The sequence below is a fragment of the Hippoglossus stenolepis genome, chromosome 13, assembly GCF_022539355.2.
Source record: "Hippoglossus stenolepis isolate QCI-W04-F060 chromosome 13, HSTE1.2, whole genome shotgun sequence".
NCBI lineage: Eukaryota > Metazoa > Chordata > Actinopteri > Pleuronectiformes > Pleuronectidae > Hippoglossus > Hippoglossus stenolepis.
The window spans coordinates 3,658,088-3,684,084 of NC_061495.1; the positions used below are offsets into that span (position 1 = coordinate 3,658,088).

A 25,997-nucleotide genomic window follows, 5' to 3' on the forward strand; every position below is an offset into this window, starting at 1 on the left:
TTGGTGGAAGGAGAGCCTGGAATGCCTGGGGTGCATTTTTCCCCAAATGAAAAGCAGGTGACTGTTCATTGTGAGGCCGTTCGGTTAGTGGGAACTGGAGAGCGGAAGAAATGAGAGGAAGGAAAGGTCGAGAACCCCCTCTTCTTCTTTCTGGTATTTAGCTGTGAATTGTTGCCCCGTTGCACTTGTTCGGTAGTGGGCTGCTCACAATTAGGGGGATTCACAGATTCACTTCCTCCTTCAGCTGCTGATTGTTGTAACATGTCATTCAGGAGAAGTTGGTTAAAAACCTAATTGGAAACAGGCTCATGCAGTTTTCTTGTTGAGTTTGTTTTTTTAAAAATCTGCCCTGCATTCGTCCTTCGAGAGCTGAACAAGAAGTCACTGCAAAACGAGATATCTGGAAATATTAAGCACTAAGAAGTTTGACAGGAAGTCACCACTAAGGTGCTCGATAGCTCCTTGCACTTTACAGGGACTCGAACGTTGCTGGTGTGTGATGGTATTGTTTTCGTGTGTGTGTGTGTGTTAGTGTGTGTATGTGTGTCGTTTTGAGCAAGTAACTTAACGTATTCATGGATTTTCACAGAGAACATTAGTTGGATGGTAGATCATTAACTCTTGGAGCTGCTCTGACATGAAGATAAACAAAGATATGGTCCAAAAAATCGATTTTCCGAGATGTGTCAAGAAGAAGTTGGAAAAAAGTCAGAAAATGACATCACATATAGTTCAAAAATAGATTTTTCAGGTATCTCTAGGACTATAGACACAACTCAAGGCAAATATTCGATGATCATATGGTGGGGATGATGTCATCATGATGTCACTATGAAGGCAGCAAATGATGTCATATAGTGTAGTAATGCATGAACTTTTACAACCATTACGATTAGACACACAATCTACAGCTTACTTAGATTTGACAATCATGAGTTATGGTCTAATTAATGTCCCAGTGAAGTCATTATGGTGTGAGGCTCATGGGAGATATCTCAAACTGGGATAATGAGACAATGTTCAGACTTGCTCAGATAGAAGCTCATAAGATGGAGTCAAAATGCTAAATAGAAAAAGACAAGACAAACTGTTCGGCTTCTTTACAGTCACATAACAACAAGGGAGGGATCGGGGGGGGGACTGGACAGCAGAAGCAGGATGAGAGGTGAAGAAAGTCCTGACTAGACAAGGGAGGAGTGTGGAGGAGAGAGAGAGAGAGAGAGAGAGGATGAAGAGCAGTGCAGATGGGTCAAAGGTCAGCCGGCCTTGTTTAGCTGAGAAAGATGAAGAATAGCTGCCTTGTTAAATGGGAACCTGCCCAATGAGAAGGGGGCAAAACAAGCAAAGAGGGGTGTGTGAGGGGATGTTTGAAAATGTTCAGCAAAACTGGGAAACAGAAAAAACCTTTACATTTATTAGCAAGTGGTTGTGTTTGCTTAATCACAGAGTCAGAAAGTGTAGCACACACAGTTGTACACACACACAGTAGTACACACACACACACACAGTAGTACACACACACACAGTCACAGATGGAGGCATGCAGAGGTCACCCCACTGTGTCTTGTGAAAATATCCATCCATGCATATGGTGTCCCATATGAGAGACGGGCGTGTAAATGGCTGATTAACCCAGTTGACTGGAGAGGTCTCATTCAGTCCTCTGGCTCCAGCAGGATGAACAATAGTCGCTGGTTAGTGGGGGTGAGGATGTAGTGCATGTGTGTGTGTGTGTGTGCATGCTTTTCATTGACTTCATTCAGACTGTACAGAGACACAGACAGGAAGGCCAGACGGGTCTGTCAGTGGCTGTTGGTCTGTCTGTAGGTCTGCCTGGGCTGTGACCTGACTTTCCCTCCGTGTTGTCTGTGGCTCTGTGCGACACACCTCCGAGTGCCCCGGTGTAATCTTGTTAAAGAGATCTGTGACGTTTACAAGCAGCTTGGAACATTTAAAAAAATCTTATGCTTATGAATTAAGAATATCTGTTTGATTATCTAGCCCTGGAGATTCATGGTCAACAGATGATGAACCTCAGTGCCTGTGTTGATCCCCTGACTTTTCCTCTTGATATCTAAGAGATGGACAAGCCGTGACATGTGCAGATGTAGTCGATGTATATTCAAATGTTTGTATTTCTCATTTGGTTTCATTCAGTTATCTGTTGCTGTAGAAACGGGGGTTGAAACATGATGATTGACAGCTTGGGGCTGGCTTGCGATTGGTCGAGCGCGTGTATTGGCGGGTGTGTATATGAGGTAATGCGTGAAGTGCTAAAAAGTGAAAGCCAGTGTAAGCAGAGGGTGAAATCATGGTGTGTTTGTGTGTCTAAGTTTGTGCATGAGTCACACATTCAAATCGGTTGAAGGAATACTTCTTCACTTCTAAACCTAAGGAGGAAAACAGTTTGTCGGTTCCCTCATTCAGCTGGAATGTCTGTCGCACAGCTCAGTCTGGAAGGGTTTATCTCCCGAGTATAACATTACCTAACACGTCCTGACGCTGCCCAGTGTGAACACACTCGATCCATTATTAGATAAACACCATCTGAAACGCAGCAGTGGACAAACACCAGTCTGAAAGTTGGTTACTTGTAGAAATATGAATCAAGCTCCGGATATTTTTTAAGCGTCACAAATGGTCTTTAATTATCTTTAAATTGTGTGTCGCTAAAATATTTGGACATATTTGTGGATTCAAGGCCTGAAAAACCCAATCGTTTTTGTTACTGGACTAAAATTTGAACAAACTTTTTCCAGGGAAATAAATCTTCTGTCTGTATACGTCAAGTATTCATCTTCCTTTTCCTGCAGGTGTTTTCCTGTCTTTACTTTGGCAGATTGTCCTGACGTCCACGTCCTGTGTTACACTTCACCTACAGACACTGGAATATGTCTTGTCCCTCATTTGTTGCTCTGCTAGAACTTTAAATCCTTCACATTCATCTTTAGCATGCGGTGTGTTTTATCAGTTTGATATATTAGCAGTTTGTTACCAAAACTACGCTGTAACATGTTGTGGTACATCCTATTTTACCTGATTTACATGTTATATACATCACATTTTATCATTTTATGTTTCGCTTATATTAACATCGATCAAATGACTCAACCCAACTGCAGCAAATGGCACAGACTCATAGATATCAGTCCCATGAATATTCCTGCTTTTTTATCAACATCCATAAATTATTTCTGTATAAATGTACAAAAATGCAATGGTAAAGAAAGTGACCCCTGAAAAAAATCTATTGCGTAATTTTTGCATAATCCTACAAACAAACAAACGAATCCTTGGTGTACAGCTGCAGCACTTGTCCCTGTATCAGGCAACAAAAAGCTAATTATAATTGCTTGATTTGAAAAAAGCAATTGTTTGTGAAACACATTTATCGTATCAACTTTACGAGGCAATAATGTGTCGTGTTTATGTTTGTTCAATGGTGCTTTAACTCTGCTAATTCCTGCTGTAGTACACTACGAGGTCGGGACTACAGCTGAGGTTTAGCTAATGCTGCACTTCCCCTTAAAGTTTTCCTAGAATTCCTCTGAAATTAAACATGACATGGCTAAAAATGTCCCAGATAATTAGGAGAAACGTTGCAAACAGCAGCAGAAGAGGCCGACCTACACATTTCTATTACAAATGGCAAAATTTAATAGAACAATAAATGAATGGTGGAGAGATGGAGGATGCTGGAAGATGCTTCTCTTCTTTAAGGTGAATTAGGAGGATGGAATGCATGTGTGTATGTGCCTTGATGTAAAACTGTGTGTGTGTGTGTGTGTGTGTGTGTGTGTGTGTGTGTGTGTGTGTGTGTGTGTGTGTGTGTGTGTATTTGCACATTTTTATGCACGAGAGTGCCTGTTGTGCCCGTGTGTGCTAATGAGTGTGAGGCAGGAGATTATGCGTGCGTCTCTAAGGGAACGGGAGTCTGTTCCCAGGAGCTGCAGGGCCTGGGCTGGAGGGGGGTTATGTGTACACCCTGACCTCAGCTTTCGGGGTCCCGGTTGCCTGTCTGAAACCATTTCCTTCCTTTGTGGCGCATGTGAGAGTGTGAGAGTGTGAAGCGAGTGTGAAGGACTGAGGTGCTGCAGCAGAACATAACCGAAAATAATCAGCCGAGGGCCACGTCTCCTGTGAACGCACTTGCGGGGCTTCAGCTCTTTAGTTCTTTGCTCCCCACCCCCACAGCTCTCTTCATCGCCCATGTCTCCCCAAGCGACTCCCCGTATTCTCCAGCCACCCCCCAAACAATAAACAAACTCCGAGTGCTGGGTGCATTGCTAATGATCGGAAACAATTAAGAACTCACAAAGGGAGCTGTCCTGCTATATTGCTCTGTGCCGTATTTACATAGTATTTTGAGGTTAAAGACTGAGGCTGGATCTCTGCTGAGGGCAAGAGGACTAAAATAGAGCGACCGGCTGAAGAGATGCTTGTTTTGTTTGGCTTTGTAAACCAGAATGTCTTGGACCACTAGTAATAAGCTAAATGAGACAGAAATTAAGCCCCTAAAGCGTAAGTTCACCCCCAGCTTTGAGCTGCCACGGCCCCAACAAGGCCCGAAGCAAAACATAGAAGAAAGGAGGACGTCATTAAAGATCAAATACAGCTTATTATGTACCACAAAATCTAAAATGTTAATCCAAAGATTTTAATAATTCAACATCAATTAAAAATAATGGCAAGAGGATAAAAGAAACATAACTCATAGCAAAACAAAACGATAAAAGAAAATAAGCCTTTCGGTCAAAGTTTGCGACATGATTTAAAAACGTAAAGTGAAGTTTTAAGTCTGAGTTCCTCATGTAATTCTAAAGAGAGTTAGATTTCCTCTCTCGTGAAAAACACTGATTGCAAGCAGTGTGTTGCTGTAAAGGGACTGCCCTGCCATATGCACGGGTGAGGTTAAACATTTTTTAACGTTAACTCTTGAGAACGCGTCTCTATTTGCGTACGTTTGAGGGAAATGCAGACTCCTATACGAACAGGTGCTGATCCGTCCACATCTGGTTAACATTCATCTTTTCTTTAATGTACAGTTCACAGCATAAAACAGTCCCATCAGTTGACTAACAGGATAATTGAAACCTGTCTCAGCACGTTGAACCACTTTCAACCCATGAAATACAGACGTTTATAATCTAAGTAAGAAATGTGAGGACCAACAGCAGCACTAATGTTTTCCATCACTGTGCAGTCATTAAGTTTAAAGCACCACTTTCAGCACGAGTATCCCCAATGATGTTCTCCACTCCAACCTTACTTCACTCTAATGAACTGGCATACCAGTGGCTGACCGGACCCCACCAGTGTCTGTCCTACTGCATAGGTCCTGGCCTGTGATTGGCTGGAGGCTGAGGAGAGTGGTGGGAGGCTCAGAAGTGGTCAGATGAATAGACGCCTCGATTGTTTAACACACAAAATGTATAGGTGTGTGTGCGTGTGTGTGTGTGTTTGTGCGTGTTTGTGAATGACAATTTTGCAATTAAGCTCGTGTGGACAGGTGGGGGAAAGCCGAGGCTAAAATTAATATACAGTCGAATAACACTGTTCGTTGCTATAGCAACACGGGCTTACAAAGTGTTACACCCCACGTTGCAGAAGTAATTTGATTTGGAATCTGGAATTAGAGAGAAAACACAAGCACAAAGAAGCATGTATGCACTAAGTCTTAAATCTATAGTATACTGTATAATATATTGTATGTTATGATATTTTTCCATTATACCCTTGTCTAGACGATTTTGAATTTAGTGGTTGTGGAGTAGAGATTCGGACAAAAGCAAATTAAAAAAGGTGTTCCTCTCACACAGTATCCACTCCTGTTATGATTCCAGACCAGTTCAGAAGTGAAACCAGAGGATTGTTACTGGTCACCACATCGTAGTGAATCCAGAGGTTTCAATTTCCACAAAGCCTGGTGTCATGTTTACAGAATAACAGAAATATTTGAATTATTATAATGGTCCATCATGAAAAACAAGACACATGACAGATCCACCCACTCATCCTCAAAGAACCATTAAACCCAGTTATCGCCTCTTCCCAATCCCCTGAAATCCACGTCCAGACTCCCCCGACTCAGCAGGTGCGAGCCGGAGCCTTGGCATGGCGGCACCTTGGATAACAACACGTATGGATGCCGGGCATAGAGGCGTCCCCCCCCCACACAAAAGCCCACTTGCCAACGTGGCGTGTCCCGCGCACAGCCATGCTCATTATTCCAGCCTAACCAGATTAGGCTAATCACGTTATGTAGTGGTAAGGCGTAGCCGGGAGATGGAATGAAGGGTCGGCTGTCCTGCTGTTGCCATGTGGCTCAGTAACACAAACACTGAACTGTCACATGGAGCCTGGTAAACACATCAGGCTGTTTGAGTTCAGGAACCTCCATGGAAGTGAGGGACTTGTATAAAACCAAGTTTTTAAAATCTATAATATATGATTATAGATTATTAGTAACAGCCTAATGAGGGATGTCAATGCTTTTAACATATTTTTAAATTTAGACATGTTTCTGTTTGTTGGTATGAAGTAAGATTTTGGGTCCATGTTCAACATCTTCTTGCAAAATATCTACCACGCTGACACTTTTGGTTTTTAGTGATAAAGCCCAATAGATTGTTATATTCAAGATATGTAGAAAGTGAAATGACTTTAATGATCATTCAACGTTCCACGTGGCGCCATCATCAGGTCAAACCAGCCTCAGCTGTGCTGTGAGTTCAGTGCTAATTAGCCATTCATAGCATGGTTATGCACTAAATTAAGATTAAGTGAAACACCAGCACGTTCACATCATGAGCGTATTAGTATTCATACATGAGCCTTCAGCTCGACCTCACACAGCTTCCACCTCCATTGTTAAAGCATGATAAAAGGACAAGGTGTTTAAAGCCATTATATAAAGTCCAAAACTTGTGATGAAGGTATTTTATTATCACTTTCATAAAAGTTTGTTTGTCTTTTTTTAATCATGGGAATACAACTGTGTGATTTCAGGCACCAGTAGATCCCCAGAGCAATGTTTATGTGATGTGTTATTCAGTTACCTGTGTAATCAGGAAATTCAATTCAGGAGTTCCAGTTTGAATAATAAAGATCATCATGCAGGTTATTAAACACATAATAATATGAGACAGGGTTTAACCTGTGTGTATATTCAGTGCACTTACATCCTCACAACCCTACACTTCCTGTTTCATGCCTGTTAAACACCTGCACGCTCTCAGGCCAGATGATGCTGCTTTCATCCTGGTGTTCCCAGATTCAATAAGACATCACAGGCTGAGCATTATTCCTCATGACCCAACCTTCCTGTTATAGACACTGTATATAACGAGGTGTCAACTATAACAAACAGTATAATGATGCTGCTTCTTTCTCATGTGGAATCACGTGAAGGATTCAGTGTGGCTGCTTCGTGTTCACCGGATCCTGCACTGCCTGGAAATCCGACATCATTAGAAGTGGAATCGCTTCACTTTCCTTCTGCTACGTCAGTTCCCGCTGCTAATAACAGGAGAGAGGACAGAGAGAAAACCAGCAGAGTCCAGCGGAGACTCAGTCTGGTTTATCATTTAGGAGTCCTGTGCTATGATTACACACCCTGAGCCACTTTTCCAACACGTCGCCTTTCAGGACTGATGAGAGCAGAACAAAAAGGGGGTCATTAGTGGTTATGAGATTGCGGTTTGAAGTCTGAGAATATTTTCAGGCAGGGAACTACTAGATTTTCATCACCAGGCCTGGTGATTGTATGGTCTTCCCATATGAAAATTCCTGTGCTAAGTCCCTCAGTATGGCAACCACATGGGCACTTTTAGCCCTGTCCAGCGTGCACATGCACTTAATGGAAGCCTCATGGCAGCACCCCATTTTAAACTGGCACTTCCTGTCTGGAAAACCTATCCATCATCTCTCTTTAATCCCCTGTTTAGAACATGTGTGTGTTTAGGTACGTTTTAGGTTTTGTAGATGGTGGCAGACACACACACACAGAAACAAATTCTATTTTCACTTTGCTGAACTGTCACTGGGAAGAGACACCAAATAAAGACAAATATAAAATACTGTCTGCATTCTACTCTAAACACCCAAAAGCATGTATGAAATCATATATATGTATTAAAAGGCTTATTGATAATGTTGCCCCCAGTCTCTTAATTGCCTGATGATTGGTTGTACTGTCATGAGTGCGCTCTTTTCTTTTAGGAGCATTATTTCTTCATTTCACGATCAGATTTCTTAATTCTTCCTCTTGAAACCCTCTTCGAAAGCACCTGCTCACAAGCAAATTACTCAGAACTGTTTCTCAGATGTCGCTGCACAAACGTCCCGTGCTTCAGTTTGATTCTTCTTCCTTATGCTCAGGCTGCTTCTCTACGCTCGCATGAAATACACCAGCTTTTCCTACAGAACCTGCGTATAGGTCTTGGAGAGAGATTGAAAAACGAGAAAACATTATGTATGTAACATAATGAGGGAGTGACACTTTCACTTGTCAATAACACATTCATACCAGAGCAAAGATGTGAGAGCAGGACATTTGTGCAGCAACAGTTCATCAAACAGTTGTGAGCAGGAGCAGAAGAAATCTGCATGTGATCAGGGATTTGAGGGAGAATATTATAAAATCTGAAGATGAAATAAAGAAAAAAGGCTCTTATAGGATAAAAGACTAAAGACCAGAAAGAAACTCCATATGGGTTGTGTTAAATGCCATTTCACTGTAGTTGATGGAATATATAACGGCTGTGGCTGAGTTCTTTTACGACATAATAACTATAATGCTAACATTTGGTATAAGGCTGTTGATTCAATGGACCACTAATCCCATAGAGCTGAACCTCAAAGCTGAATTGGGGACCAGCTGAGCAAATACAGCACATACATGAATGATGTCATATTTCCCCACGGTCGCCCATTAGGGGGGAAACTGGAAACAGGACGCAGGTTTTTTTTTATTTTGGTGAAAGACACGACAAGACTTCCAAAGCTTGACTTTTGAGTTTTTGCTGAATGCCTAGAAAACAGACAGGAAAAGGGATTGTGAGGCAGAAGAGAGAAACACAGCAGGCGGCGGACATACACAGGATGTTTGACACACAGCTTCTCCAAAGAGTTGTGTAACGCACCTGCCAGGAGGGAGAGGAGATGACAGGACAGAAGTTTGGAGGTCGGGGGGGGAATGAGAGGAGGGAAACAGCAGAGATTAAACTGCATTTTCTTCAAGTTTATGTCTTTTATCGTAGTGAGCTGGAAGTACTTCTGCCTGTAATGATCGGGACCATGGTCGTGTTTGAGTGTGACTATGAATGTATGTGATTTATGTGGATTGTATGTATTGCACATGGCCAATTACACAAAATGAACCTATTAGTGAGACTTTATATTTCTGTGGAACACCTGCGCTCCACAGAAAGAACGAGCCGTCAGCTCACAACCTTTTTTTTTAACGCCAACATTCCCCCTCTGTGCTCTTCTGTTTTTGTTTCCTCACCTGCAGCCAGAGGAGTTGGAGGCTCTTCATTCCCACACGTTCCGGGTGAAGACGTTCAAGAAGGCCAAGCACTGCAGCGTCTGTAAACAGAGCATCGTCCAGGACGGACTCGTCTGCCGAGGTCAGTCCCCCGGGCCCTGAAACTCTGCTGCTCTCCTTGTGCTCATTCATCCACTTGTAAAGAGTAAACACTGATTTATTCATGTGGGGTTCAGTTATTCTTCAAGATCAGAATCTAACATGTCCAATTAGAGAGAAAGATCTCTTCAATAAAGAATAGTTTTTCTTGACTGGGAAACAAACTAATATTCCTGAATGCCATCGACAGTGTGGAATACTCTGTGGTCTCTTAACGGCGGTTCTGACCGTGGTTATGTAAAAGCCGTCAGATGCGTCAGTGCAAAATCCCATCTCAGTCACTTTTCTACATCCTACTGATGCCTTTATTATACAGAGGGGTCCTCTGGCTGTTGGGAGATGACGGCCCTGAGGGTTTTCCACCACAACGGCTTACTGGGAGGAGCCTCAGTTCCTAGTTGCAGCTTGGTTAAGTTCAGGCAAGAGCATCTCAACGGCATCTCAATTTCCTTAATGGTGTTCACAGACGACGCCGTGGGGTTGACTGATTTGCATGGATTCATTGATGCAACAATCTCTGATGGAATAGACATGGACTCACACTGTATTTTTCCATTTGTGGTTTTGTTCCTGTAATAAAATGTCTCGATGACTGGTTCCTAAGTAATTGTCACTTTCTGTTGTTGATTTTAAAGCTACTCCACTAGTGACAAGTATTTAGTGCTTCTATTGTTTTTTACTTGGGCGTGACCGAAGTATGATGTGAGACATCAAACAATTACAGGAAAGAAACTGAGATTCAATAATAGACTTTAATGTGGTGGCCATTTTCTGAACCTTTCCCATTTGGTGCCGTGGATTAAAAAAACCCGAAGTGGGCTGAAACAAAAATGGAGAATATATGATCCCAGAGTACAAAGCACATTATGTTGTGGAAATGTCTGTTTTCAGAGAGATAACGTCAAATGAAACCAAGAGGAAATGGCTGGATGTTTGCTTTGGCACACGAGGAGGCGACGCTCAGCTTGTAGCTTCACAAATCGGACTGAAGAACGGGTTGTTGGAGGGGCACAGCTTAGAAAACACAGAGCTCTCTCTGTGTCTGCACATTGGTACCTTTTATTAATAATAATAATAATAATAATGATCTTTAGTTATAGAGCAGCTTTCAAAACACATGCTTTACAACGGCAGCAAGTTAAAAATGTCATAAAACATCAGGTTTAGAAGAAACAGGTCAAATAAATTAGTGTATAAATACAAGTGCCGTGTAAAATGATCAGTAAAATAAATAAAAAGACAGTAATAAAGAAAGTTTAAAGTAAAGTCTGCCTGACAGAATTACATGTTGTTCTCTTGCTATGTTGTGGACAGAAAAGTGGTCACATTCTCAATCAACACTCGTTATGATTACTAATTATGCTTCCGTCTGTTCTTGCTATTCACCACAGAGTTATATGCCTTGCCTAAGGGAGCCTCAGATTGATCCAGCTGGTCTGGTGATCAAACCGATGACCTCTCTGTCACTGTTTTTCTGTCCCAACCTTTAAATATACAACACAGTATGTAGTCAGTATGTCTGCTTCTCCCTGACTGTCACTGTCTCTTTCATCTTTGTCTGCTGCTGAGGAGCTCTTGAGCAAAATGTTTAACCTGCAACTGCTCTGGCGGAGCAACCTGGCCAACAGCAGGGCTGTGTGGTTGTACTGGTCTCTACCAGCTGTCCCTGTACCTTCATTGTGAGCGTACAGCAAAGTGCTGCTGGGACCGAGCATGGCACAGAACTCATTTCCTGGGTAAAGAAAAGAACAAGTGACAACCAGCATTTATCCTGCATCTCACTCTGTGATCTAACTGCTGCACCCATATGTTGTTTAGACACTTTATGGGATGTACAGTGTGATGTGTATGTCATTAATTCTCAGATTGGTTTCCTATGCTGGGTGTTATCACCACGAAGACAGAACCTGTCCTGTGGATCAGGTTGTGTGAACCGCACTGTTTCCTCTACGCAGCATTTGTACCTGCAAACGTGTGGAAAGCATCAAAACAATGAGAAATCACTCTGTTGCTAAATAAGAGCATTTTGTTTGTGTTTGTGCTTTCCCTCTGTTCCGGATACATAATGATCAGTTGTGTGCGCAGACAGTTGCTTAAATATTCCCATAAAATGATAGAACAGCAGCTGGAACAGTCCCCAGTAACAGCTGATTTATAGCGGAGATAAACTGTCAGGACAAGGCTGCATTTAGCTCTATTCTGATTTCATTTACCTGGGTATGCTTCTCTTGCCGTTACGTCATATCTGACTCTGGTCGTCGTGTGTGTGTGTGTGTGTGTGTGTGTGTTTGAAACAGATTTACGAGGACAAGACATAGTGATCCACAGTCTCCTTCTCAGACAGCAGACATCAAATACTCTGGTTTTATCTGTCTGTGTCTGTATCCTGGTCTCATGACTCATTCAGGTCCCATTTGCCAAAACTAGACTCGGCAAGCAGGAGGGAGTCGCCGGGTCAAAAGGGTGAAGCGATGCAGATGTGGAGAGTTAGCGGTGCAGTGGTTTAAGCACAGCACTGAGTGTTAAAGCACTTTGAGAATCTGGGGCTCAACCCATCCATATTTTACACACTGGGATTGTGTCACTGGTCATGGGGAGTTCAACACGACTCCTTGAATGAGGTGTATGATGTCATCTGTGGCTCTGCAGGAGCTCTGTCAAGTCTGACAGAATCAGTTTGATTTGGTAATCGGCTACAGATTTATTATTAAAATGTGTGACAAGCTGGGGGGAATGTGTGATGGAAACACTGGTTTTTACTGTGTCAGAATAAAAGGTGCCATCAAGTTGTAAATTGTGGGAAGCAGGATTATGGGAAGTGTAGGATCAGGAGTTTGACATACAGAAGACTATGGGGTCTCAACGTAATGATGTCTTGGCCTCTGCTACATCTGTGCAGTTGGTTAGCTTAGCTTAGCATAAACACTGAGGGCACAGAGAATTGAACTTGGCTCTCTCGGGAATAAACACAATTTGCACTTACCAGGAATTCCAAAAACTCAGTAATTAACTTGTTACATCTAATTTAAGTTCAAATCGGACAAAACGTGTTAAATAAGCTTACATACATTTATTTATTAATATATCTAAATACTTATTTCCCCAAAAGGCTGATGTATCCCTTTAACAGCCTGTCCACACTGATGCAGATATTTTTATATCCGTGTTTACAAAAAACTGTTGCTATGTGTGATGAGCATCAGAAGCAGCAGCTATCTCCTAGTTTCTCTACGTTTGTTCAGCACTGTTTACGTCTAATTACAAGTTTACAGCTACATTTATAATCACTGCACCAGATTAACAACATTCACAGGTGTCTCTCTCACTTGGACCACTGTGTTCTTCTCTGACATTTAACGGATCGTCATCGCCACCTACTGGCCTGGTATGTTTTTATGTTCTCCCTCCTGGACGGAGATATTTTGAAAATATATATATTTTGTCATGTGGGGAGATTTTTTTAATGAACCGAGGGGGAAAATAAACAATCAAAACAATATCCGCTGTAATGTAGACAAAGGTTAAGTTGACGACCTCTGCAGCTACATGGAGGATAATATGATTCATAATTCTATTCAATAAGAATCAGAAACAGACAAAAACAAAGGCGTTGTTGGTGAGAGTGCAGCTTCCCGGGATCCAGCTGCTGCCTGCGTCCTACGTGACTTCCCTTGTTTACTAACACGCTCCCGTCACATGGCCTCGTAATGACAGCAGCACTTGGACTTCCTCTCTGTGCGGCGGTTGCCAGGATACAAGGTGTTAGTTACTTTGACAATAGCATGTTGACGCAGGTCCCGACGACGGCAGTTTTCCAGTCGCGTAAAAAAAAAAAGGAAAGAGAAAAATACAGCCCACTGTGAAAGGGTATTTCTGGAGGAAAGACCCCGAGGGCAGGAAACTGGCTTTTCTATTCATTCAGTGTAGTGCAGTTCAGGTCAAATAGATGCTGTGTGTTCGGCGGCAGGTCGATAAAAGGCTGTTGTACTCAAATAGGCTTTAGCACTTCATACAGTTTATCAAGTTCTTATATTTCATATCATTTTTCCTCTGCTTCTCCCCGCTGCTTCGTTTTAGCTTTTGCACAGCGGTAAACAAATCTTAAATCTCTAGCTTGAAGAAGACTAAAATCTGTAATGTGTGTTTTCTCCTGTTCTGTGGTGACTGGTTCGTCCTTGTTCTGAAGGAGAGACCCCCCACTGTGGATTGAACACAGGTCTTGAAACACTGGCTGCAGATACACTACACTAGCAGGTGTGTGTAGTGTGTGAGGGCGAGTAAAGGTTATCACAGCTCTGGTGCTGACTGCTGAGCTCATACACATGGTATGCAGCAAACAGCAGCCGAGCAACACACACACACACACACACACACACACACACACACACACACACACACACACACACACACACACACACACACACACACACACACACACACACACACACACACACACACAGAGCGTTAGTGTGAAGCAATAAGACATAAGAGACATTCAAAGATTGTGAAAACATGTCTATAAAATAGTTCATCAGGCACTTTGTCCCACTCACTGTGTTGTTCCTCTTGTTGCCATGACATGTATCGGTCATTAGTCTGGTTAGTGATGAAGATGATCACTGGGGATGATGGGCAGTGACTGTGGGCGTCTCCCAGTCTAACATTATTATCCTAATCGACTGAACTGGAGTAAACAATGACTTCCCATCAGCAGTGACATGGGACACACACCCTTCTGTGGGTGAATGGAGGAGATTCAGCATCTAGTTCAACGTTAACACTGTGAACTGCTCAGTTGCTCAGTTTGACGCACTTCATTTTATCTGCTCACATCTATTTGGATTAAAAGATAATATCACTCAGTTTATACTGAAATATATAGTTTATAAACGTAGTTCCCACAAGTGCAGCGCCACAGTGATCGATGCAGTTTGGCCGCCACCTGTTGGAGGAGTTCAAATATTACAACTGAACTGCACTTGAACCTCATTCAAATGAAATGAATCTGCAAATTTAGGGGTTTATACGAACGTCCATAAGTTTCCATATAGGAAAACAAACAAGTGAAACATGATTCCTTCGTCATATCAAGAAAGAAATGTTCACCTCATTAAGCTCATTTGTTTTTACACAAAACATCATATTTGATCAAATCTGGAATGATTTGATTTCATTGATATAATTATTCCTAAATTATTATTAATATCAGTATTTGGGAACATGCAGCAAAGGGCTGGAGCTGAACCTGTGGCTGCAGCAGGAGGACCCAAGCCTCAGTGTACAGGGGATTCACAAGCTCACCTGGAGAACTGATTCATTCTGTGATCTAGTCTGTGGTTCAAGAAACAACAGACTAGAATCTGGTGGTCAAATACTATCAAGACCTGCAGCCAAACATGTAGAAAATGTAACAAATAAAACAATATCTGAAGTTTAATCTAAGCTGTTTGATTACAACCACCAGGCGGCAGCAGAGTCCCACGTTTCTAAAGGAGTCTCGTCTCCTTCTGCACAAACACAAACTACATCTGCTGCTGACCTCTTCCAGAGAACATTCCTTGAATTCTCAGCACAAACTCCGGCCGCGAACTCGAGCAGGTTGTTTAATCCACATTTCTTATGCCTCTTGTCATATTTACATGTTGACTCTCTGTGTTTTTAGTAGCTACTGACTGTATCAGAGGAAACAGCTGTTTCAACCCAGTCTGACTGACTCACGCTCCCAGTGACATAACAGCAGACGGACTGGCAAACAAACAGAAGTTGTGTTTTGTCAGGATGAAGCAAACAAGAGACAGATCTGAGTGATTCTGTGGAAACCCGGGGTCTGTCCCGCTCTCCTGCACTGTTTTCAGGGAATGTCCCAGCAAAGCCCAAGCAGCTGCATGAAGGTGGAGCTTTACCCACACCAACGCATCACTGGCAGGGATTGTAGCTTGGGTAGAAACGTGTGGGCTGCATGATGACAGCCCTGCATGAGCGAAATGATGGATAGTGATGAGCCGGTGTCAATAATTACTGACATTAATACTTCACCGAAACTGCAGAGGGTGCACAGCGAGACACAAACTGAGGATTAGAGCACAGTGTGTAGGTTTCTTCAGCTGTTCTGAAGAGAGGATGAAGTCATGAGAGGTAATTAACTCCACTGCAGGAGCTGAGAATGACGGTGTATTACATTACTGACGTGGTGCTGCACCTTGTAGCTTCACGTGCAACCTGCTCTGTGTGTGCTGGAGGGGGTTTCTTCACATTTTGATAGAAAAGTTCAGTTGGACTTGAAGATGAACAGATTTTTTTTTTAGTGGTCAAAGTCGCTGTGACCTCACAAGGAACATTTCTTAGGTTATGAACATGATACATCAAGAAGGACGTTGCAGATTTGGTATAAATGTTCTCTTGGACTAACGGATTTGATGGTGAAAGGTCAAAGGTCAAGATCACAGAGACCTTACAAAACTTAAAGCTTGTGGTCACTCAGGCGCCTCACAAACATGTCTTTGGCCTTTTGAGCACGATATCTTAACTTTAGGGAATTTCTTCAAAATTTGACCAGTTGTCACTCAAGGATAAACTGAAGAGTTCAGGGGTCAAAGGTGAATGAGGAAGGAAATGTACGTAGACTGAAACTGTGCTGGTTGGCGGTAATTCCGTTTTAAAATTCTTTCCACTAGCCACAGTAAAACAGTGAGAGCCACCAGTCTGGTGCACATACTGATCCATGTACTCAGCACATCACCAGTTCCAATCCTGATCCTGCCCTAGTTTTAAATTTTATTTGCCCCTCTCCCTAACTTTTAATTACACTGTGCGTGATCCACTCAAGCTCCTGTGGCTTTTCAGCCATCGTGCAAAGATGTTTATGGGCAGCGGAGTAAAATTCACCAAACACTCAGACACCGTCCTGTGCCGACATGTTTTGAGCAGTTATGTGGTTTATCACCTGTATGTCGAGCTTATTGGATAAGACTGCCAATATTTCATTTTTTCTTACTGTCAACAAATCCCATGCAAAGATTGAGATCAGCTACATGTAAGCGCTAGTCCACATCCCAGTTCCTCTGATGTGCCTCTGGCTCTCCGCTCCAAGCCCATTGGTTCCTGCTCAAGATTTGAATCTTTACAAACAGATCAGAATAAAATAACATTTTGTTCGGGGAGAGAAAAAAAGGAAAAGACTAAATCATTTCCTAAAACAGCCGAGCACTGTAGTTTTTAGCGGACATTATTCAAACAGTAGGAAATTGTGGATTTATGGAGAACTCCTTTCAGCTGCAGATTAGTACACATCTGGTGTCCTCCTGAGTTTGTGCAGTAGCATGATACTGTGTGTGTGTGTGTGTGTGTGTGTGTGTGTGTGTGTGTGTGTGGGGGGGGATGGTCTCAAAATAAACTACAGTACAATTGTTCATATTTAAGAATTATGTGTTTTTTTATGTGTCACAGTAAGAAACATATAGAACATTGAATATCACAAACCATATATATCCATATTGAGTGACCACTACATCAACCTGAGGCACTGCGAGAGAGAGGGAGAGAGAGAGAGGGAGAGAGAGAGAGAGAGAGAGAGAGAGAGAGAGAGAGAGAGAGAGAGAGAGAGAGAGAGAGAGAGAGAGAGAGAGAAAGCCAGTAGTTCAGAGGGTTAGTGGATGTACTGTGCTGCGTATGTTTGTATGTACACGTGTTGGTGCTCACGTGTTTGTGACTGTGCATGCTAGACGGAGAAGAGAGGGAGAGAGAGGGATGGAGAGAGTGATGAGAGGGAGGGAGAGAGTGAGCGAGAGAGTGAGAGTGAGGGGAGGGAGGGGAGGGAGAGGAAATTCTCCAGCCCTGCCCTCTGATTGTGCTCGGTGGTGAAAGGGGGTCCAGCCCAGCCCTGTGGGAGTATACACTCATTCCAAGGGACCACAAATCACCCAGCTTCAGTCACCCCCCACCACCTCTGTCATTCCCCCCTCCTATGTCAGATAGCAACTGGTGTTCCACGCTCCTCACCATCTCCTCACTCTGACCAGCTCCTGTCCCCGACGTCGTTTCATTTAACCTAACGATCGATGTGAGCAGTTCTGTTATTCATCCTTCCCCGGGATGATTTCTTTTTTTTATACCTTCTGGCATCTTCTCCCTCCTCACCCCCTCCAACATCCACCCACCCCTCCTTTTCTGTCCTCCTTCGCTCCACCAGGAACATTTGTGTTTATTCTCCAAAGCCGCACTTCCTAACAAGGTAAAGCCGAGCCCGAGCTCCTTGAGCTCGCCGCTTTCACACCCAATATGGAAGTCCTGCTTTTTCCCATGCGGCTCACAAGTGGTGTTTACTGGGGACTCACGTGCTGGAAGCGGCACTGGACATCGTCCTGGTGGGCTGGACACACGGCTTTTAATGCTTATCAAGCAGAGAGCCATGTTTGTTTGGATTTCATATCCATGAGGACATTCCCTGTGACTTATGTCATATCTGGCTTGTGAAGAGTACTTTGTGCAAGCCTCAGTGTGCATCCCTTCTCCAGCCGTGGAAGAAGAACTGAATACAGATGCTTGACTTGTTAATGTAGCTAATATCAAATAAATGTATTCAAAGTATTGATCATGCAGACTGGACCCTGACTGTATTTACATTGACACCAATATTCTTACTGTTGACCTTATTCAGAATAACACATTATAGATTATGGTGTTTTTATGAGTTGCTAATTGAATATTACATCAATATTCTCTTTTACATGTTACAGAGCAAAGCCTGATTACGACTCATGCCATCAAGTCCACTTCACCATTAAGTTCCTGTGTTATTCTGCTGGTTTTAAAATCCCAACTTGGAACAGTTTATTTGTACGACACCATCTTATAGGAATCTGGGTGTTTTCTTTCTAATTTTGCAAAAGCTACAACTCCTTTTGTATTTTTCCATCCTGTTTACTCCCGGGACATGAGTCATGAAGCAGCAGTTTAAAATGCTGTGAAAACTCCAATATGATGTTATAATGCGATTAAAACGCATACGACTAAGGTTGGAAGACTCCACACGTCTTAATTCAATTTTTAATTCAATTCCGATTAAGACCTTATTCGGGTTTGCATTGCTCATTAGTTATGCTAACAACTACAAGCAGCATTTGAATGATAAACCTGTTCAAGGAGCAAATGTAGTCCAGTATTATACTTACATATACAGTATTTAACTATATGTATTTAATTACTTTCCTTTTGGCCAAAGTACCTAACATTAGCCTCTCACTTATCCATCAGAGTTGATTACACAGGAGGGAATCAAACCTCCAACCCCTGATTGGAGGTTAAAGTGATTATTGGATGGCCTGCTCCATCTCAAGGAGCCACAACATGACACAAGGCTCCATATCCACCAATCACAGCTGAATACATTCAATTATCTTTGGGGGTTTGTACTGCATCGGTCTCTGGTTCCTATTTTGCGACATTTTATAAATCGAATGATTAATCAGTTCTTCTGCCAATCAAAGACATATTAAACACATTATTCAATAGGAAGATGAAGTAATTAAAAGTGATTAAAAGTGTCCTCCTGTGGGTTTAAGAAAAGTCACGGTCAAACAGCGGATCAGAAATGTAAAAACTCCATATTTGTTGGTCCAGACTAATCTGTTCCATCGTGCTGGTTTCAGACGGCAGACATTCGCTGTCCCAAACGGTTCAGCCATGGGAACTCTCTTCGGGAGACAGGGAAATGTGTAGCTCGGCAGGATTTCACAGTGCCACCCACAACTGAAGGCCTCTAATTAAGAAGTCGTTCTGACTCTCAAATGTTACCCCCGGGATGCAAATATAGTCCTGCGAGGGCTCAAATAGAAACTATGATGTAATTACACATTTGGCTCAAAAGAGAAAGCTTCTCACTTTCCCCAGTTTGAGCGTAAATACAGAATTTGTACTAGACACATGTAAATCAAGTAGAGCATTGGTGCATGTGGGTTCGCAAAGGTCTTCATCTCCATCTCCGTGATGAATAAATGTTGCTGGTGTTCCTGAAGAGAGGAAAGGAAAAGTGAATCTGTGCTGGATGAGATTTACGGCCGGCTGCTCCTGACACGTAACCTTTGACCCTGAAGTTCAGGGTACAAGCGATTTATGGTTTAGAGTTACAACGAAGCTAAAGAAGCTAATGACATTACATTAATTAAACAAACAGGAGAGGAAAAACTGTTGCAAGTATATAGTAGCATAATATATCATTATTATATCATTATTCAGCAAGTCCATTAAACTAAATAGCTGGTCGAGTTCTGGTCCACGTCGTTTTTACATTGAAACGTGTTTTGCACTTGTCTTTCAAATGAACCCAATTGGTTTTCTTGTTGCTCATTGGACCATCATGTCAATTAACCTGGTTGGACTGGGACCAGTGGAATAGTCTGTGAGCTGCACAGGGTTCTGCCGGCTGAGGAGATCTGTAAGACGTAGGAGATGGAGAGTGGGGGGGGTTACTGTGGTCAAGCCGTTATTCCATCTCCGTGGTCAAACCAGCTGCACCTAAATGTGGAGTGTGTCAGTATTCTGACCCGAAGAGAGGGAATGGAAATCCGAGCACATGAATTTGTATAAATTGTCAATCAGACGTAGTTGAGTATAAACTAAATAAAGTGTTTCACACTGAGTATATACAAACTGGGACATAACATAGAAGTAAGATTGGATGATATTTGCCCAGGGAGCGGCACCTCCAGCGTCAGCCACTGAAACAATCAGAGAATAAAAGTGAAAAGCAAACGTGTGTTGAGACAGAAGTGAAGTAAAAGTGCACGTTTACACACAGAGGGGGAATCGTTGGTGGTACATACTGGAGCTTGTGGTTGTGTTTGGAGAACCCACTGTGATTAAGAGACACACCGTCCATCAGAGGGAACACAGTGTTTGAGAGGCACAGACCTGCTGTATATCTGAGGCACAAAGGATAACAGTGATTTGATAGTGCTCGTGAAACATTACACTGAGGACACACACAAACACAGACACACACAGCGTGAGGGCTGGCCACGTCCCAGCTTCACATCAGCGTCTTCACAACTAATCACAATTCATATTACACTGGCTTTGAAAAATGTGTCTGGAGACGGTATAAGTCATTACATAAGGCGCAGCGTGTTCCAGTACAAGCATACAGTCGGCTCTTTATTTGGAAAGCCCGTGCCTCGGAGCGTCGAGCTGTGTTTTCATTCTCCGTCCTGTGACGGGATCTGACTATTTATGAGCTGACGGTCCAGGTGCTCTCCCCTATTGACCCTTATTTGTACGCCCAGTGGGAGTGTGCAGCGAGCGCTGGAGAACAGAGCGGGAAACTGTGTGGAAATTCTGTAAGTCGAACAACTGCTTTAATCCTGTGTGACTCGATTTTTATGAATTTCTCTCCACATATAGCACTGCCTCCTTCTAATAAATGGAAATGTCAGGCTGTGATTTTCATTTGTCGGTCCATAGGGAACTCGAAGGGAGCTTTAAGAGCACATACCAAGGCTAATGCCCAATGTTAAAGCCATGTTTCTTAATAATCTAGACTATATGGCAGCTCTCCATATTCTTATTTGTCCTGTTTCATAAAGAACCAATTTCTTTTCACACTTGTCATATATACATATACATAAAGAGATCTCTAACTTGGTGTTTTGCTCTGTTGCATTGAATAATATGCACTATTTCCCACCATCCATAAAGTTGTTACCATCCATGGAATAAATAAGTTGATATCTGCATAAAACCCTGGGTTACCACCATAGATTGAATTAATTCCTGGGTGAAATGCTACAGAGAAAGTGAAACTACATTCCTAGATCGAGTTCAAGGTAAATCTCCTCACAGATGTCTTCTCCTCACAAATGTCTTCTCCTCACAAATGTCTTCTCCTCACAAATGTCTCCTCCTCACAAATGTCTCCTCCTCACAAATGTCTCCTCACGCAGTGTTTCCGTGGGTTTCAGAGTCATGAATTCAGCCTGTGACAGTGTCCTGAGAACACAAAGATAACACTGGCCAGGGTTAGTTCACCGAGAGCAGATCACATTTGACTTCAACCACAGAACAAACACTCTGGGCCGAATATGGACCTCTTGCTTTTTCATACCTACTTGCCAACTCCTCAGGGTCATGATTTAAACCGGGACCACACTGTTTGGATTCCTCTCCTCGATGTTTTGGAGATTTTTTATGAACCATAAAGCTAATTCCTTTTTTTGTTTCTTTCTCTTTTCTTCTGTTTTTCTCCAGTGTGCCGAATTGCTTGCCACAAGAAATGTGAAGTCAAGGTAAGAGTCATAATCATTTTTTATCTCTCAGATGCTTGTGTCCACATGTAAACTTTCCCTTTCAAATTCATGCAAGCTTATTGGGAGGAAATATAATGTTTAGGTGGAGTCAGCTACTCCTCTGGATGTGCACGTGAACTATGTGTGTGTGTGTGTGTGTGTGTGTGTGTGTGTGTGTGTGTGTGTGTGTGTGTGTGTGTGTGTGTGTGTGTGTGTGTGTGTGTGTGTGTGTGTGTATATGCAGATGTTGAGGTTGGTGGAGATTTGAGGGTTTATCTTCTGCATAAAAATCTCAAGAATGTCTAAACAAGTGCTCTCTGTACCAGAATGTGTTTACTCTGGACGAACTCTTGCATCTTGGAGATTGCCCCCGTGTCTAAAAATAAAAGACCTCTGGACGGAGATGTCGCTTGATTAATTTTGTGAAGAGCACATAGGAGAAAACGGGAGGAAAAACAAAGTGGAGCTGACGTTTTCAGAGAGGGAAAGTTGTGTGTTCTGTGTGTGCAACGGTACAACTGCCATGCAGGAGGATTTACAGGAGTATCAACACACACGTGCACCTATATTATATACTGTACGTACGCATTGCTTCATCTGGTATCCATTATTGAAATGGGTGCTGCTTGCCAGCTTTGCCCACTCCCTCTTTTACTCACAGGAAATGCCAGGGGGGTGCAGGGCAGACGGGCCACACTGAATATGAGGGGTGGGCTTTGGACCTGGTAGGACAGGCCGGAATCTTGTTGTTTCATTTCTACTCATGTTGCTTTTTTAACCACTGAAAGCACCGATTGGTTTGAAAGATTGAATTAATTAAATCACCCAAATGACTGAAAAAACATTTTATTTTATTTTTTAAGGGTGCGGGGTAGAAAGCCCTTAAAGTTTATTTTGAAATGTTAAAGCTGTCGTTCTGCCTCCGCTTCCGAATGAGTGAATTCCTTATTTCTATTTCTGCTGCACATAACATTGCAAAATATATTAGTAAAAATAAAACAATATTATGTTTAATAATATCCTCATCACCATTTTCACGGCACATTTACTCAGAGGATTTTGAAATGTAACAGTTTTTATTGGCTTAATTCAGTTCACAAAGCTGCACATTGCAGACGCTGTTTGGAAAGTTCTCCCTCAGGCTGTTGCAGCACTTTGCTGTTTGCAGTAAAATGATCTGTTTCATGTGTAACATCAACAACTGTAGTCTGTGATATCATCTCTTGTCTCTTTGACTCCGCTCATACTGTAAATCAATTGAGAGCTGTGTCATTTTAAAAAAGATATTAGATGCCATTTTTAGCATTTAAACAAAAAAAAACAACAAGATACTTTATTTTGTTGAGTTGTTTCCTTATGTTATTTCAAATATTTCCACCAGTTCTTACTTTGAGAAATCCTTAATTTTAATGTCAGGGTCTGGATCTAAAGTTGTCAGTGAAAGTTTGGGAGCCGATGTTTAAGTAGCTTAGCTCCTCCTACTTATGTACGAAAGTGAAACTTTGATCTCCAGAGATCACAGCAGCATTTCCTTTTCTAAACACTGCCACCAGAAATGTCAGAGCTTTGGCAGGAAGCAATTTGCTCCGAGGCCTGAGATGAAAAACAAGGGAGTGACTGCACCAGGGTCAAGTCTGATGAGTGTTGGCACTCAGACTGGCCTGCGAGACTTTATCTTAAAAAGCAGATTAAGCTCTTTTGTATGAATGTCAGTCAAATGCAGTTTGATCTTCTGTCAGGAATCTCTTCATAATAACTTCTCCCACGCACACACTACTTATAAATCTCTGTGTGGGAATAGGAGGAGTACGGGGCCCACGTTTAACCTGCTTCCTGCAAACAAATGGTCGGACGTGCACATGTGTCCTCAGCCCTCAGGTGTGCTTTCTCACAGCTGGATGTGAAAAATGCTTTCAATCTTGTCAGTACGATTTCACTTCTGTGTGAGGACAGGCCTCTGTATTAAATCACCTCTAGTCCTTTTCCATTTGTCGTTCCCTGACGCCGTCACATCATATTTCTTTGCTCGAACTGCCTTCTGAAAAAGGAAAGAGGCAGGATGTCTGGGATTTTCCCGCTGAACTGCTGCGAAAGCATTAAGGAAAGGTAAAACCTCAGACTACTTAAGAGCTTAGGGTCTGCGCACGCTAATTTCAGTCATACGCGGTAATAGCAGCCACTACTGTACAAAAATGCAACATCAGTAGATTTGGTAAAAGTTCCCTATACTCTATAGTGTATAACATAGTATATTGTATAGTGACTCTCCATTCTAATCTTCGACAGCAGCCTTTTCCTGCTTTGTGCGCTTATTTCCCCTTTGTGTTGGAAAGCGATGTGTTCTCACGTACAGTCTAAACATAGTGTACAATATAATGTGGCCTTTATATCAGGAACACTAACATCTGATCACTGCTGTTGCCCTGTGGTCTTAACACAAGTCAATGTCCCTGTTCTGGGCTGATGTGCTGAGTAAAACCTGATTACAATGAAAGAAATGGTTGATTATTGATGAGTGAAGAGGTCGAACACTCTCACTTCACTTTTCGTTCTCTGCTCCAAAGTGAAGGAGCATTTATAGTTTTGGAAAAGTTTGAAAAAAGGAATTTATTCAGTAGATCATTTTAAGTAACATATCTTCTTGTTAGAGTTCCGCACTTGGCTTCTTTTCCATCATTACAATATATATATATATAAAAAAAAAAGGTGTTGCATTGAAAAATGAATGTATAAATGTATTCTGCGTTCCACTGCGGTACGAGACGCAGTGATTCCAGCCCTGTGCGCATATCAGTAGCTGCAGTTGTTCCAACATTTCTAACATTTCTGAGCAATCACCTGCAGATATAAAGTCGTCTGTGCGGCCGAGAACAACGCAGACCATCAATCTTTTTATTATTTATTGCCTCCAAGTAGTCGACACATCCAAACATCTGTATCCACACATGTGAAGTGTGTTTTTGAGAGAGAACACTGGGTTTGCAGCCGGCCTCACCTGGTGAACGCAGCTGGGATGTGTTTGAACCGTGGCAGCTTGAGGTGGCTGTCGGGTGGTAGTACGAAGCCCGGGCAGAGTCTCTCTCTGCTCTGTTGTCCTGACCCTTGACCTTTCCTCTAGGGCCGCACCCACCTTTTCCATTATTTGTCTATTTATAGCTTATAACCATAATCCTCGTTCATAAAGGGCCAATGGTTTCACAGGGAGGACGTGACTGAACTGGCCACCAGAACAAAGACGGGACAGATCAAAACACAGATGGAATGTGACATCGTTCTCTGCTCAGGTCAACATTGCTCCACGATTTCTTCACTTACAAATTAGCTGATTCTATAATAGTGTTTAAAAATAGCTTATAATATTAAAAAGTACGCATCAAATAAGATGTTCTCAAAGATAGTCTGTCATTTTAGGTTTTGGGTTTGTTCAAGTGCCTGATTTTTCAGGTTAGTTTGGTTTTAAACGTCATGATTGAAAGCTGACTCACGATTGGCCGAGCACATGCACAGATGGCAGCGTTTGTATCTTGGATATTTAAACTTCATTTCTGTATAGTGAAGGGACATGTCCATCTTCCCAGGCTGTGATACATACAACGTGTACAACCTTGAATCGTCGACGACTCCCTTTACGGTGGAATTAGAGAGAAAATGCCCGAGGAAATCTTTGTCCTCAAACAGTTTCTTCTGCAGCAGCTGTAAGGATCATTAGGCGTGATTAACCACATGCTCTGTTCCACTCACTTCCTCTGGGTACCACACATCGCTACAGGCCTTCACTTCATCATGCAGACTGGAATTAGATGCTGTGTCACTGCTGCAGAGCCCCAGCTGTAAGCTTTGTCGCGATCATATAGATATTATAGCTCCGTGTAGGTTTGGCACCAGAGAGGACAGATATTAAGGATTTCAGTTTTTGCTGACAGCGGCAGATTGAGAAGATGCTGTCAAGGCTCGTTTGGTAATTTAATGTTTGATGCTGATGCAGGTTCTGCAGCAGACAAGGTTAATAAGTCCAGTTTTAGTTTATCTCTCAAACCTTTGCATTGTCTTAAAAACATAAACAGATCTTTATC

At 42.4% G+C, this 25,997-nt stretch overlaps 1 protein-coding gene across 7 annotated transcripts in view; it reads left to right on the forward strand.

The window, feature by feature from the left end:
• tns1b (tensin 1b) overlaps nucleotides 1-25,997 on the forward strand; it is a 138,166-nt gene that overhangs the window by 30,788 nt on the left and 81,381 nt on the right. For all 7 annotated transcript variants that reach the window (XM_035174866.2, XM_035174856.2, XM_035174858.2 and 4 more), the window contains exons 2-3: nucleotides 9,515-9,629; nucleotides 21,887-21,924. In XM_035174866.2, the coding sequence (XP_035030757.2) occupies nucleotides 9,515-9,629; nucleotides 21,887-21,924 (153 nt within the window). The remainder of the gene's footprint in view (nucleotides 1-9,514; nucleotides 9,630-21,886; nucleotides 21,925-25,997) is intronic.